Here is a 15,733-nt window from a genome sequence, read left to right as displayed (position 1 = left end):
AGTTTGGCTCAGCAGTTAAAGCATCTGCCTGCAGACTGAAGGGTTGCAAGTTCGATTCCCATTCAGGGGCATGTACTTGGGTTGTAGCTTCCATCTTAGTCATGTGGGAGGCAACCAATCAATGTGTCTCTCTTACATTGATGTTTTTCTCTCTCTCTCCCCCGCCTTCCACTCTCTCTAAGAATCAATGGAAAAATATCCTTGGTGATGATTAAAAAAAAAAAAGATAAAGCTTTCAATTAAGAATACTCTATCCAAAGTTTTCAGAAGTGAAGGAGAGATCAAGAATTTTCCAGAATGGCAAAAGCTAAAGGAATTCATCACCACTAAATCAGCCTTACAAAAAAATGTTAAAAGAACTTCTTTAAGCTAAAAAAAAAAGGGCACTTGTTAGTAACAAGAACATATATGAAAGAATAAATCTCACTGGAAAGGTAAATATATAGTAAAAGTAGTGATTGAATCACTTTAAATCTAGTATGAAGGTTAAAAGACAAAAGTAGTAAAATTAATTATGATTACAATAATTATTTAAGGGATAAACAAGATAAAAAGAGTGTGACATGAAATGTGTGAGGAAGAGTAATAATGCTGAGTTTTATTATGGGATCAAACATAAATTGTTATCAACTTAAAACAGACTGTTATAGATATAAGTTGTTATATGTAACCTCATGGTAACTACAAAGCAAAACCTATAATAAATACACAAAAGATAAAGAGAAAGGAATAAAAACATACCACTAAAGAAAGTCATTAAACCACAAAGGAAGAAAGCACAAGAAAAAGAAAGGAACAGAGAAGAACTACAAAACAGTCAGAAAACAATTAACAAAATAGCAATAAGAACATGGCTATAAATAATTACTATAAATGTAAATGAACCACATCTTCCAATCAAAAGACAGAGTGGTTGAAAGGATTAAAAATGAGACCTGTCTATCCCTGGCTGGTTTGGCTCTGCGGTTAGAGCGTCAGCCTGCGGACCAGAGAGTCCCAGGTTCAGTTCCCTCTAAGGGCATGTACCTCAGTTGCAGTTTGTCTCTGCCCCTGTCCTTGCCCCAGTGGGAGTCGTGTGTGTGGGGTCGTGTGGGGTCGTGTGGGTGGCAACCAGTTGAGGTGTCTCTCTCATGTCAATGTTTCTCTTTCTCTCTTCCTCCTCTCTCCCTTCTGCTCTATCTGAAGATAAATGCAGCCCTGGCCGGTTTGGCTCAATGGTTAGAGTGTTGGCCTGCGGTCCAGAGAGACCCGGGTTCAGTTCCTTTAGCGGGCATGTACCTTGGTTGCAGTTTGTCCCCGGCCCTGGTTGGTTGTGTGGGTTGGTGGCAGCTACTCGATGTGTCCCTTTCACATCGATGTTTCTCTCTCTCTTCCCCTCTCTCCCTCCCACTCTATCTGAACAACAACAACAAAAAGATAAATGCAGACATGTCCTCGGGTGAGGATAAAAAAATTAAAAATGAGACCCATCTATATACTGTTGTCCCTCGACACTTCACGCTTTGACTTTTGCAGCTTCACTCTATCGCAGTTTTTTCAAACACGTTATTATATTTGAAAAAACTGCGATAAAGTGAAGCCAAGAAAGTCGAAGCGTGAAGTGGTGAGGGATGACTGTATAGCAAATAAAGAATCCTACTTCGTGGAAATTCATTTATCACGGTAGAGTCTGGAACTGATTAACCGCGATAAATGAGGGCCGACTGTACTGCCTACGAGACTCACTTTAGATTTAAAGACGCACACAGACTGAAAGTGAAAGGATAGAAAAAAACATTTCATGCAAATGGAAACCAGAAGAAAGAGGTCAATCCAACAAGAAGATATAACATCTGTAAATATTTATGCACCCAACATAGAAGTGCCTAAATATATAAAGTAAATATTAACAGACTCAAAGGGAGAAATAGCATACAATAATAGTAGGGGACTTTAATACTCATTTACATCAATGAATAGATAATCCAAACAGAAAAACAATAAGAAAACAATGGCCTTAAATGACACTTTAGATTAGATGGAGTTAACAGATATTTATAGACTATTGCATCCAAAAGCAACATAATATACATTCTTCTCAAGTGCACATGGAAAATTCTCTAAGATAGATGATATGTAAGGCCACAAAATAAGTCTTAATAAATTTAAGAGGATTGAAATCATATCAAGCATCTTTTCTGACCACAGTGGTATGAAATTACAAATTAACTGCACAAAGAAAACTAGAATTCACAAATACGTGGGGATTTAACAACATGCTACTGAACAACCAATGGGTCAACGAGGAAATCAAACTGATATAATTACACAGAGAAAACTGGAAAATTCACAAGTTTATGGAGATTAAACAACATGCTGCTAAACAACCAATCAAAAGAGAAATAAAAAAATACCTTGAGACAAATGAAAATAGAAATATAACATATCAAATTTTATGGGGTGCAGCAAAAACAGTTCTAAGAGTTAAGCTCAGAGCAGTAACGCCTATCTCAAGAAACAAGAAAAGTCTGAAATAAACAACCTAACTTTATACCTCAAGGAATTCAAAAAAGAACAAAACCCAAAGTAGCAGAAGGAAGGAAGTAACAAAGATTAGAGCAGAAATAAATGAAATAGAGACTAAAAAGATGGTAGAAGAGTCAGTAAAACTAAGAGCTAGTTCTTTGAAAAGGTAAACAAAATTAACAAACTGTTAGCTATTCACCAAGAAGAAAAAGAGAGGAATCAAATAAATAAAATAAAAAAGGAGAGAAGAGATATTAAAACTGATACCACACAAGTACAAAGGATCACAAGAGGCTACTTAGTGAACAATTATATGTCAACAAATTGGACATCCTAGAAGAAATAGATAACTTCCTAGAAACATACAACCTACCAAGACTGAATCATGATGAAATAGAAGATCTGAACAGACCAATTACTAGTAAGGAGATTAAATCAGTAATCAAAAATCTCCGAAACTGAAGTCTAGGACCAAATGGCTTCACTGGTGAATTCTACCAAAAATTCAAAAAAGAATTAATACTGACCCTTCTCAAAGTCTTCCAAAAAATAGAAGAGGAGGAAACTCTTCCTAATTCATTTTAAGAGACCAGCATTACCCTGATACCAAAATCAGACAAGAATACCACAAGAAAAAAAAATTACAGGCTAATACCCCTGATAAACATAGATGCAAATATCCTCAACAAAATATTAGCAAAACAAGTTCAACAAAACATTAAAAGAATCATGCACCATTATCAAATGGAATTTATTCCAGGGATGCAAGGATGGTTCAACATCCACAATCAGTCAGTATGATACACCATATCAACTGAGTGAAGGATAAAAATCATTTGATCATCTCAATAGATGCAGAAAAAAATTAACAGAATTCAATATGCATTATTGATAAAAACTCTCAACAAAGTGGATATAGAGAAAATGTATCTCAACATAATAAAGGCCATATATCAGAGCCTATAGCTAATAACCCACTCAATGGTGAAAAGCTGAAAGCATTTCTTTGAGATCAGGAATAAGACAAGAAGGCTCATTCTCACCACTTTTATTCAACATTATTGGAAGTTTTAGCCAGAGCGATGAGGCAATAAAAAACATCCAAATTGGAAAGAAAAAAGTGAAACTGCAGATGACATTATCCAGAATAGGGCAAAGTAGGTTTCCAGTTGTAAATATGCAAAACACAGAGTTTATTATGGTATTATTTATTAATTATTGTATTATTTTCCATAGAAATAACTTAAATCTACTTTTGCTCCACTCTGTACATAGAAAACTCTAAAGATTCCATCAAAAAATTATTAGAAAAAATTGAATTCAATAAAGTTGAGGATACAAAATCAATATGCAAAAATCTCCTGTGTTTCTATATACTAATAGTGAACTATCAAAATTAGAAATTAATAAAACAATCCCATTTATAATTGCATCAAAAAGAATAAAATAACTAGGAATAAATTTAACCAAGGAGGTGAAAGACCTGTATATTAAAAACTACATGACATTAAAGAAAGAAATTGAAGAGGACACAAATAAATGGAAAGATATTCCATGTTTATGGATTAGAAGAATTAATATTGATAAAATGTCCATACTACCCAAAACAATGTGCAGATTTAATGCAATCCCTATCAAAATGTCAATGACATTTTTCGCAGAACTAGAACAAGCAATCCTAAAATTTATATGGTATAATGAAAGACCCTAAATAGCCAAAGCAATCTTGAGAAAGAAGAACACTGGGGGTATCATACACTCTAATTTCAAACTATATTACAAAGCTATATTATTCAAAACAGTATGGTATTGGTATAAAAATAGACACATAGATCAAAGGCACAGAATAGAGCGCCCAGAAATAAACCCATGCCTACATAATCAATTAATTTACAATGAAGGAGCTAAGAATACACAATGAAGAAAGGACAGTTTCTTTAATAAATGGTGTTGGGAAAACTGGGCAGCCACATGCAAAAGAATGAAACTAGATCACTATGCTACATCACACACAAAAGTTAACTCAAAATGGATTAAAGACTTGAACATAAGACCTGAAACCATAAAACTCCTAGAAGAACATATAGGCAGTAAGCTCCTTGACATAGGCCTTGGCAATGATTTTTTAAAATCTGACACCAAAAGCAAAAGCAACAAAAACAAAACATAAATAACTGGGACTATATCAAACTAAAAGCTTCTGCACAGTAAAGGAAACCATCAACAAAATGAAAAGGTACTGAATGGGAGAAAAATAATTGCATATCATATATCTGACAAGGGGCTAATATCCAAAATATATAAAAGAATTACAATTCAGTAGCAAAAAACGAACAATATAATTTAAAAATGGGCAGAAAATCTGAATAGATATTTTTCTAAAGAAGACATACAGATGACCAACAGATACATGAAAAGATGCTCTACATCATTCATCATCAGGGAAATGCAAATGAAAACCACATTGAGATATCACCTCACACCTGTTAGAATGGCTATTACAAAAAAGGGCAAGAAATAACAAGTGTTGGTAAGGATGTAGAGAAAAGGGAACACTTATGCACAGCTGGTGGGAATGTAAATTGGTGCAGCCACTATGGAAAACAGTATGGAGATTGCATTAAAAGTAGTACTACCATATAACCCAGCAGTTTCCATTTCTGGGTATTTATTTGAAGAAAACAAAACTAACTCAAAAAGACAGCTGCACCCCTATGTTTATTGCAGCATTATTTACAATAGTCAAGACATGGAAACAACCTAAATGACCAGGAGAGGATGAATGAATAAAGAAATTGAGTTATAGTCCAGTTGGTGTGGCTCAGTGGTTGAGTGTCGACCCATGTACTAAGAGGTCGCCGATTCGATTCCCAGTCAGGCACATGCAAAGGTTGTGAGCCAAATCCCCAGTGTGGGGCATGCAGGAGGCGGCCAAATCAATGTTCTCTCTCATCAATGTTTCCAGCTCTCTCTCCCTCTCCCTTCCTCTCTCTCTCTAAAATCAATAAAGAAAAAAAAAAAAATACGAAAAAGAATGACAGAAAATTTCCCTTACCTTGAAAGAAATAGACATACAAGTCCAGAAAGCCCAGAGAGTCCCAAGCAAGACTAACCAAAAGAGACCCACACCAAGACACATCATAATTAAAATGCCAATGGTTAAAGACAAAGAGAGAATCTTAAAAGCAGCAAGAGAAAAGCAGTTAGTTTGTTACCTACAAGGAAGCACCCATAAGACTGTCAGTTTTACAGGCCAGAAGGGAGTGGCAAGAAATATTCAAAGTCATGAAAAGACCTACAACCAAGATTACTCTACCCATCAAAGCTATAATTTAGACTTGAAGGTCAGATAAAGAGCTTCCCAGACAAGAAAAAGCTAAAAGAGTTCATTACCACCAAACCAGTATTACTATGAAATGTTAAAGCATCTTCTTTAAGAAGAAGAAGGAAAAAAAAGATAAAAAATATGAATAAAATGGCAATAAATACCTATCTATCAATAAAAATCAAAATAAACAAACAAAATAGAAACAGATTCATAGATACAGATAACATTTTGATGGTAGACAGATGGGAGGGGAGGGGAGAAAAAGGTGAAGGGATTTAGAAGTACAAATTAGTAGTTATAGTGTAGTCATGGGGATGTAAAGTACAGCACAGGGAATATAGTCAGTAATATTCTAATAACTATGTATGGTGTCAGATGGGTATGAGATTTTTCAGATGATCACTTAATAAGTTTTATAATGTCTAATCACTGGGGTGTACACCTGAAACTGATATTGTATGTCAAGTATAATTGAAAAATAAAAAATGATTTTTTAAAAAGGTAAGAAAAAAAAAGAAAGAATAAAATCTTGCCATCTGTGACAATATGGATGGACTTTGAGAGTATTATGCTAAGTGAAATAAGTTATATAGTGAAATACAAATACCTTACAATGTCTCCTATATGTGGAATCTATAAATAAATAAATAAATAAATAAATAAATAAATAAATAAATAAATCCAAGCTCATAGATACAGAGAACATATTAGTGGTTGACAGAGAACTGTTTTTTTTTTATTTTTTTTAGTTTAAATACATTGAAAAAACAAAACAAAGAAAAAAAAGATTGGTAGGATACCCTAGTGGAAAGAAGAGTTCCAAGGTCAACCATGAATGGGAAATGCATGGTGACAAGAGTAAAATAGGTTTCTTTATAGGAGGACTCCTCAGAGCCTTTGAGGCAAATGTGCACTGCAAATCTCCAGCTAGGGAACAAATTATTCAGCATTTCTCAAATTCACTTAAACCCAAAACTCATGCTTTACAAAGTTCCCTTTCCATTTATAGAAGTTACAGAAACACTGTGGATGAAAGATACAGAGGAAGCATATAATGTAAGTCATGTCTTTCCTTTAACAAGGACATACTCTTATTGGGGAAGCAACTCTTATAAAACAAATGCGCATAAAACAATGATGGACATGTTACATAGACAATAGGAGTTTAGGCAAAAGAGGCAGTCAGGGAGGGGAAGATCAATGTGGTTTGAGACACCTGGAACTGGGATGATAGGAAAGGTATAATTTAAGCTGGAGCTTGAAAAAAAAAAAAAACAGGGCAAAGGAAAGGGGTAAACAAAAAACAGGAATGAGAGAGTGTGGAAATGAGTGGGCAGCCTTGCATAACTCTGACTTGTTATTTGCTCGAATAGATCAACCAAAGAGATTTTACTGGACAACCCATATACACTTGATATTATAAAGTACTTTTTAAATGCCGTATTTTTAAGCTCCAATGATTACTAGTAATTCATTCTAGACTAGCTTTTCTTAGAAGAAAATAATATCAGTAACAGACATGTCCATTGCACGTCAAGAGGCGATCTTAATGTGTTCTGTTCTTCCACATATCTACAATTCCTTATCCAGAACTCCAAAACCCCAAAACCTCTAAAAACTCCCCCAACAGATTTTGTGGCAAAACCTTTCCTGAACTGATAAGAGGCTATGTATATTCTTTATCTAGCCTGCTTAGTGTGACTATGCATTCATTTGGAGGGCTACCCTAGACTGCATTGGAGTGTTCTTTACATTGCAGTATACATATCATATCATCTTTTTAAACTCTTAAAACTTTTAAATTCTGAAATACAAGGGTCTCTAATAAGGGACTGTGGGCTGATTATTCTTATTTGTACCTCAAATGTATGCTGTCTGTGAAAAAAGTGTTTGCTATTTACCACAGCCTATGAGTGACTCTGATTTAAAGGGGAAAAATAGATGCTCAATAAAGATTTGCTTGTTTTCTCCATTCTCCATTCAATAAATATTTATCAAGGCCCTCCAATGTATTGTTCCTTTTTTAGTCTCTAGGGATACAGGAGGGAGGAAAACAGGTAAAGCCTCTGCCTCCTGTAATTATTTTTAGTAAGAGTGACACTAAACAAAGATTAGTCCAGGAGTTGATCAATGCTAGGGAGAAAAATTCAGAGTTAAGGAGTAAAGGGTGCTGGGTCACTGTTATTTTTAAAAGAATGGTCTAGGAAAGTATCTCTGGGAAGGTGACATTTGAGCAAGGACTTGAAGAAGTAAGAGAGTGACCTCAGGGGATATCAGAAAGAAAAGTGTCCTAGGCAGAAGGAACAGCAAAGACAATGGCTCTGAGGCAGGACTGTGCATGACTGAGGGAGGGAACTTAAGTGCTATATAGAGAGCATCTCATCTAATCCCCATAACCCTTACTAAGCGCACTTCACAGATGAGAAAACTGAGCTCTGAGAGAGGAGCCTTTTGCAGTATGCCACAAGGCTGTTGAGTGGTAGAGCTGGGAAGCTGGTGCCCCAGCTAGCTTCCTTTCGAAGTCCCTAAAACAGGCCAGGCCTCTGGAAGGCACTAGAGACTGAAGCCTTCCCAACCCTGGAGGTTCTGCCCAGGTCTGACCTCCTCGAAGGCCCAGATATCTGGATTCCAGTATGACCTCAGCTCTCCTGGTTGTTGAGAACGACACAGGCCTTTGGAGCAGGACAGGTCAGGCTCCGATAAAGTGTCTTGAGGAGCCAGGACAGGGCTCCTCTGCTTATCCTTCCAGATGGCCAACCTCTGCTAACCCTCTCAAAGCCCAGGGAGCCTGCACTTTTATGATCCTCTGGACGAAAAGGGACCACATGCTAACCTGACAATCTCGGAGAAAGCCTGCGTGATAGCCTTGCAAACTCAAAGACCTAAAGTAATCACAAAGGATGGTCTGAAATGTAAACTTTTTAAGTAAAAGCAGTTTATGGCAGGTAGTCATGTCCTAGACCAGCATCTTCCCTGACAAAGGTAATTTTCACCTTAATTGAGCCTATTGCTGCTGCTTCTTCTGCTTCTTCTTCTTCTTTTTCTTCTTTGTTGTTGTTTGCATCTAAGATAACATACCTTTTGGAATGTGGGGTAACTTCCCTTTTTCCAGAACCCTCAGGGCACAACCTATACACCAGGGCGGAAACCACAAATCCCCTCACTGTTATTATTATGTTAATTGTTGACTGTTAACTACTATCCTGTACCCACCTATGTAGAAGGATGTGTCTATCATTGTACTTTTTACCCAATCTCAGCGATTTCCCCGCTTTGCTTTCTCCCACCTCCCTAATCTATCACCAATGGATTTCCTGTAACCGATTTATGTCTTCTCTTTTGATTGTAATGTATAAATTAAGGTGCAAAACTGCCATTCTCAGAGGCATTATCTCAATTCGTTGAGGTTTTGCTTCCCAGCATTTGCGGACAGTTAGGCTCAAATAAACTCACAAAATTCTTTACAGGACTGAACGTTTCTTACGTTGACAATCCCATCAGCAGGGGTGAATACGGAGGCTCACAGAGCCAGAGGACTTAACTGAGGCCACGCTGGTGGCCACCGATCTTCAGCCTAAACTCTTTAAACTTGGCCTGGGCTCTGGGCACCTCACTTAATTCACCTTAATTTGGGCCCTGTAATGGAAAGAAACAGTGAAAGTCACCCTACTCACCATCTGTTCACCCACACCCACCACTCGGGGGTCCAGGGGACCAAGAGCGGGGCTGTGCACCCCACTGTTCCACTGAGAAAAAAGAGTAGGGGTAAAGGTGGTGGTGGGTGTGTGTGTGCGTGTGGGGAGGGGGGGTTCGTCAAAGGCTTTCTTTCAGCCTTCAGGTGGCGTCCTTGAGCCACGGAGCCGCACGAGTCTGTGAAGACCGTCCGGACCTAAAGACCTGGGTCCTACCTGGGGCCGGGTGTGTTGGGCGAGAGAGGGCAGGGTCGGGGCCGGAGCAGCATCTGAGCTTGACGCAGTCGGGGCTCCCCAGCGGGGGAGACAGGCAAGCGGCGGGGAGGGGTCTTCTTCAGTACCCCCCCGCCCCGCCCCTGCGCCCCGGCAACTCGCGCTCGAAGCTTCTGTCCCCCTAGCCAGCAGATAACCCCTAAGGGGAGGAGGAGAAGGATGGAGCTTGGTGCCCCCATCCTTACTCCAGCCTGTTACCCGCCTCCCTGTCCCTCCCCACGCTAACTCTCCGGGCGCCCTCGCCGGCCGCGGGCGGAGCACGATCCGCTGCGCTCGGCGATCCCCGGCTCCCGCCCCTTCTCTTGTCCCTCCTCCCCCGAGCCCCCCGCGGCCGCCGCCGCCGCCGTGCAGCCCAGGGCGGCGCGAGCAGGTACGTGCGCCTCGGCAGCGGCTCCGCGCGGGCCGGGAACGGGGCAGGAGCTGGGGAGGGACTGACTGTGGCGGCCGGGCCCGCGCCCTCCCGGGCTGCGCCGCAGCGGAGACGCCGGCGGTCGGGCGCCGGCTGCAGGGAAGCGGGTGGGCGCCGGGGAGGACGCGCCCTCGCCCGCGTGGGGCGGCAGGGAGGGAGGCCCGGCGCAGGTAGGCACGCGGAGAGATGACTGCGGGGGCGTTGGGAGGCTGAGGCCCGAGGCGGGGAGGGGCGGCGACAGGGAGCTCGCCTGACCTCGCGGCCCGGCCAGAGGACATGCGGCGAGGGGACCCGGGCGCACGCCGCCCCTCGCGGAGCCTGGTCTTCCCGGGCCGCCTGGCAACCCTGCCATTGGCGCTGCCCGGCCCGGTTCAGCCTGGCCCGGCCCGGCCGCGTTCGTGGTCAAGGGCAGAAGCAGGGGGTGTGAGCTACGGGCGGGCGGGCGCGCGGTGCGGCGGGCTGCCGGGTGTTGGCGCTTCCTGCGCGGAACTTTGGGTATAACAGCGTGGACCGGCGTTGTGCGTATGTGCGCGCCCAAGGCTTTGTGTACAACTCGTGCGTGTATCTGTCATTTGGTTTTTGTGAAGCTTCACCCACGCCCGCTGTACGTCTGTCTTTCCGCGTGTTAGTGCACGCGGTGCGTGGGGTGCTGGGCCCGGGTGCGTCTTGGTGGCTTTGGCTGAGATCTTAGCAGCCCTGGGGGTAGTTAAGTGTGTGTGTGTGTGTGTGTGTGTGTGTGTGTAACCAGCCTTATCCCTTATGACTGTGGGTAAATGTGTGTGTGTGTGTAACCAGCCTTATCCCTTAGGAGTGTGGGTAAAAGTGTGGCCCCGGGTGAGTCTTGGTGGGTCTGGTTGAGATCTTAGCAGCCTTGGGGGTAGTTGCCTGTGTGTGTGTGTGTGTGTGTGTGTGTGTGTGTGTCCAGCTTTATACCTTCTGGGTGTGGGTACCAGTGTGGCCCACGAATCTATGGGTCACACTGTGGCTTCCCATGTCTGTAGGTGCTGCATGTGGAAATGGCCCCTGGAGGTGTGAGTTTAGAACTGGGGTGTACCTTTCAGGTCCTACAGATGAAATTAGAGTGTCACCAACATAGTTGCCTGGTGTGAGCATTGGACCCCAGCATGTTTGTCAATTTACCTGTTTCTTATGTTTTGGGCAATTGATTGGGCATGTGGGAATCTCTGAACCTGTGTGTGAGAGGGAGTCTCCTTTTTCTCTGCCCTCTTCCTAACTCTGGCATCCTAAGGAAAAAGTTTCGAGTTCCAGCTGGTGAAAGAGAGCCCTGCCACCAGAATGTGGGTGCCCTGAATTTTCTCAGGGATACTGAGGCATCAGTGTGCCACGCTGGGAAGGTGGTTCTTGTGCCATGGCAGGAGCTGAGTTCTCTGGAAAGTGTTGAAGACCTGGGGGTGGGGTGGGGTGGGGTGGGGTGGGTACATCTGGACACCCACTGGGCAGCAGCCGTCACTGCCGGTCCCTGTTTGTAGCTGGGCACTCAGGAAAATGCTTTTGGTGCCAAGAGTAGAAAAGCCAAACATACCTTTTCTCTTGGTTTACTGGGAGTGGGAGCAGTCTGGGCAGGGCCTGGCCTTGAGTAGGCCTCCCTCACCCTTGTGTGGGAGAGACTGTCTCCATGGGCAGGTTGCCAAGCCCTTCCTGGGGACTGCCTGTGTTCTAAGCCCTGTGCAGGGAGGTAGTGATGCAGATGGAATTCACACATTTCCCTGCCCTCAAGCCGCTCAGAGTGGCTGTTGAATAGTGGGATAGAGTAGAGTCTGGAGTGAGGGCTGGAAGAGCCAGGGAGGGAGAGTGGAACGCTGCCTCCTCCACTTGGTGCAGGAGTGTGTGGGGTTGCAGTTTGTAGGTGATAACAATTCTTAGGCGCCTGCATGCTTGCCATGGGATCTTGGCCACGTTTTTGTCAAATGGAGATTGTAATTCCTGCTCTCGGCGGCGGCTGGTGAAAGTTATATCAGATACTACCGAGAAAGTGCCCACTATAGGGCCCAACAGGGAGTGTAGGTGCTCAGTAAACATTGTTAAATTAGAACTCAGGAAAGAGGAATGTGGTGATAGAAATGGGTTGTAAGTGGAAACAGGCTTTGTACTCAGATGAAAGGCCCTGTGTGTCCAGTGCAAGTCCATGTTGGAAAAAAGATCAGAAAGATAGAAAAATGTGTCTTGCTGCACTGAGGCTCTTTTAGGTTTGTTCGTTCATTCATTCATTTACTCATACTCCCCCCACACACGCACAAACACTACACACACATACACATACACACACACACGGAACATCAGTGCACTGGAAAATAAACTCAGGCATGGGAGTGCAGAGAAACATCTAGAATCATGTGTATGTGTGTATGTAGACACACCAGAGTATGTGAGCCACTCTGCAACTGGGGATCTGTACAGTGTGGGGACTTGGGTCAGTGGGGAAGCTGAGGCCCAAAGAGGATAAGTGAATTGCCCTGGGCGTACGTACTCCCAGGACATCGGTGTGTATGGGGAACAGTAGTTCTGCTGTGGGACCAGGAATTTTGCATGCCAGCTGGGGAAGGGGGCTGCCCTGGGACCTGTGGGGGACAGCACCGGCTCTGCCAATGGGAGGACTCCATCATCAACTCCAGCTGAGTTTATTGTGAGAGAATGGGGGCCTAGGGTGGCGAGATTCCTACTGTTTTGTAAGAGAAGCCAGGAATCCAAAGCTTAAAATGTAAAATATTTTGCTATTTAAAAATTGGCAAATACTTCACCCAAAACAAATGAACAGATCAGAAACAAACAAAAACACCCCACAAAACTTCTGTGAGCCAAAGGCGGCCCCTGGGCTCTACGTTGGTGTCCTTTGGCTGCCTGCCTACCTGTGCAGGTGTGTGTTCAGGTATTGGGTGGGATAGCTCCCCCTCCCCTGCAGCTCCCCTTCTTTAGTCCCCATCCAGCCCCTCCCCTGCAGCTCCCCTTCTGTGGTCCCCATCCAGCCCCTCCCCTGCAGCTCCCCTTCTGTGGTCCCCATCCAGCCTCTCCCCTCCAGCTCCCCTTCTGTAGTCCTCATCCAACCCCTCCCCCATCTTCTTATAGAAAGGCATTTGGCTTTGACTTCAGACATGGCTCACAAATATGCTCCTTCCTCTCAGTTCCCATCTGTGCCTCCCCTTACCACATCAGATTCTTCCCTGGACCCCTGGCCTCCACACAGCAGCCAGAGAGAACTTTCTGAAACCTGGGCAGATGGCAGCACTCCTGGCCCCAGCACCTCACCTCCTGGCTCCTTCGCTTGGCTTGTAGAGTTCTTTGAGAGTTGGTCCAGCTGACCTCCGAGGTACCCCATCCCCCTGTCCAGAATGCCTGCATCTGCTCTTACTGCTGGGGTCCCACCCATCCTCTCAGATCTGGCTCAAATGCCACCGACTCCCAGAATCTCCCCTGACTTTCTCCTCTTTGTTCCCCCATCACCTCCATCATCTCTACCCCTCCCCCACTCCCAGCCATTCTTACTTCAACACAACAGGGTCCATTAATTGGACCAGCTGTAGTCTTATATGCATCATCTTATGAAATCCTCAAATCAAATCAACCCTATGAGGGAGGCATTTTGCTTATTCCCATTTAATGGATAAGAAAATTGAAAGTGGAGAGGTCGCATTCCTTGCCTGAGCTCAAGTGGTGAAGGTGAGATTTAAACCTGATATCCACTGTGTCTAAGTCTCTCCATCATAACGACAGCTCATCGCTGGTACTTACTAAGTACTTACTGTTATGAGAGCTTTATACGGATTATCTCAATCCCTAAATCAGCCCCGGTAAGTAGGGAGTGGTAGTAGTACTGTCACTTAATAGATGGGGAAACTGAGGCCCAAAGAGGATAAGTGAATTGCCCAGAGCCACGTGCCAGCCAGTGGTGGAGCAGGACCCTAGCATGGACCCTGCTGTCTGTCTTATGCCCTACCTGCCCCTCTATCTGGCAGGCGCCCCGAGGTGGGAACTGTGCCTGGCTCATCTACACGTCGCGTGGGGCCCAGGGTGCTATCCAACACCACCAGGATTTGGGTAGAGGTTTGCTAAATTTGACCAACTTTCTGTTTTCTCTTCCAGCTGCGAAGGGGCCAAGGGATGAGCTGGGGCCCTCCTTCCCAATGGCATCTCTCCCTGGTCTGGAACTGAAGACACTGAGCAATGGTCCCCACACCCCAAGGAGACCAGCTCCTCTAGGCCTGGTGGCCCTATCCAGGGAGGGTGTGGAAAATGCCTGCTTCTCCTCAGAGGAGCATGAGACCCATTTCCAGAACCCTGGGGATCTCAGACTGGGCAGCTCCCCCAGCCCTCCTGGGGGTGTCCCCTCGAGGCCCCGATCCCAGCGGGATGATCTGTCCTTGCATTCAGAAGAGGGGCCAGGCCTGGAGCCCGTGAGCCGCCCGGTGGACTTTGGCTTTGTTTCTGCTCTGGTTTTCCTGGTGAGCGGGATCCTCCTGGTGGTGACAGCTTACGCCATTCCCCGTGAGGCCCGCGTCAACCCGGACTCAGTGACAGCACGGGAGATGGAACGACTAGAGATGTACTATGCCCGCCTGGGCTCCCACCTGGACAAGTGCATCATCGCAGGCCTGGGGCTGCTCACAGTGGGCGGCATGCTCTTGTCGGTGCTGCTGATGATCTCCCTGTGCAAGGGTGAGCTCTACCGCCGGCCGACCTTCGTCACTGGCAGGGGCTCCAGGAAGACCTATGGCTCCATTAACCTGCGCATGAGACAGCTCAATGGGGACGGGGGCCAGGGCCTGGTGGAAAACGAAGTTGTCCAGATCTCAGAGACCAGCCACACCCTCCAGAGGTCTTAAGTAAGCAGCCTGTTCTGGCTGCTTCAGCTCCAAGGCTACAAGCCCCCCAAGGCCTTGGGTTTTAGACTGAGCTCCACACAAGGCCCTGGGGAAGGAGTCCTGGGTGCTGGAAGGGGAGCCCAGGGCCTGGCTCAGGCTCCATGGTAGAGGTTGGCCCCCTGATCTGTTTTGTAGCTTGAGGTGTTGCGTTAGGTTTTGTTTGGAGGATGGCTTCTGCTGCTAAAAATACAGAAGTTTGGAAACTGCTGCCCTTGGAGGATGAGGTTTCTTGGCATTTCTGATGATTGAGAGCAGTTTGAAAGGCTGCCCATCCTGTTCTTTGTGCCTGGGGAAATTCCAGGATCTCTGTAGTCCGTATCAGCAAAGTGTGGGTGTTGGTGACTTTGAGGGACCCCTTTCAGCTATGACCATCTATGGTGGGAGAGCTGGCTTTAAATGAGGGGAGAAGTCAGCACTGCAGTGACCCCGCCCCAGGCCCCAGGCCCCCTGACTGTAAAGTGAGGGTCGGACTGGACGATCCCTCGGGCCCCTCAGGTTCTGCCCCAGGAATAAGCGCCCAGTATCTGCCTCTGGCCACTCCTTCAGGGAAGAAGGATGTCGGGGGTGCTGACCGTTCTTTGTGCCATTTTCTGGGCAACTCCAGGAGCTCGCACAGTCCTGCCAGAGTCCCCTACACCTCCCAGTAATG

At 44.8% G+C, this 15,733-nt stretch overlaps 1 protein-coding gene across 1 annotated transcript; it reads left to right on the top strand.

Annotated features, from left to right (window-relative positions):
- The first annotated feature begins 10,352 nt into the window (after positions 1 to 10,352).
- On the top strand, positions 10,353 to 15,295 carry TMEM74B (transmembrane protein 74B). The gene is made up of 2 exons (XM_036245578.1): positions 10,353 to 10,377; positions 14,306 to 15,295. The coding sequence occupies exon 2, from the start codon at positions 14,347 to 14,349 to the stop codon at positions 15,043 to 15,045; it is 699 nt and encodes a 232-aa protein (XP_036101471.1). The 5' UTR covers positions 10,353 to 10,377; positions 14,306 to 14,346; the 3' UTR covers positions 15,046 to 15,295.
- The last annotated feature ends 438 nt before the right edge of the window (positions 15,296 to 15,733 follow it).

Source organism: Molossus molossus, unplaced genomic scaffold, assembly GCF_014108415.1.
Source record: "Molossus molossus isolate mMolMol1 unplaced genomic scaffold, mMolMol1.p scaffold_m16_p_6, whole genome shotgun sequence".
Taxonomy (NCBI): domain Eukaryota; kingdom Metazoa; phylum Chordata; class Mammalia; order Chiroptera; family Molossidae; genus Molossus; species Molossus molossus.
The sequence above is the reverse complement of the archived record's forward strand: the minus strand, read 5'-3'. Positions and strand labels throughout refer to the sequence as shown.

Excerpts from the sequence above, each read along its gene's own strand:
- TMEM74B (XM_036245578.1), top strand. The coding sequence starts at position 14,347 with ATGGCATCTCTCCCTGGTCTGGAACTGAAGACACTGAGCAATGGTCCC.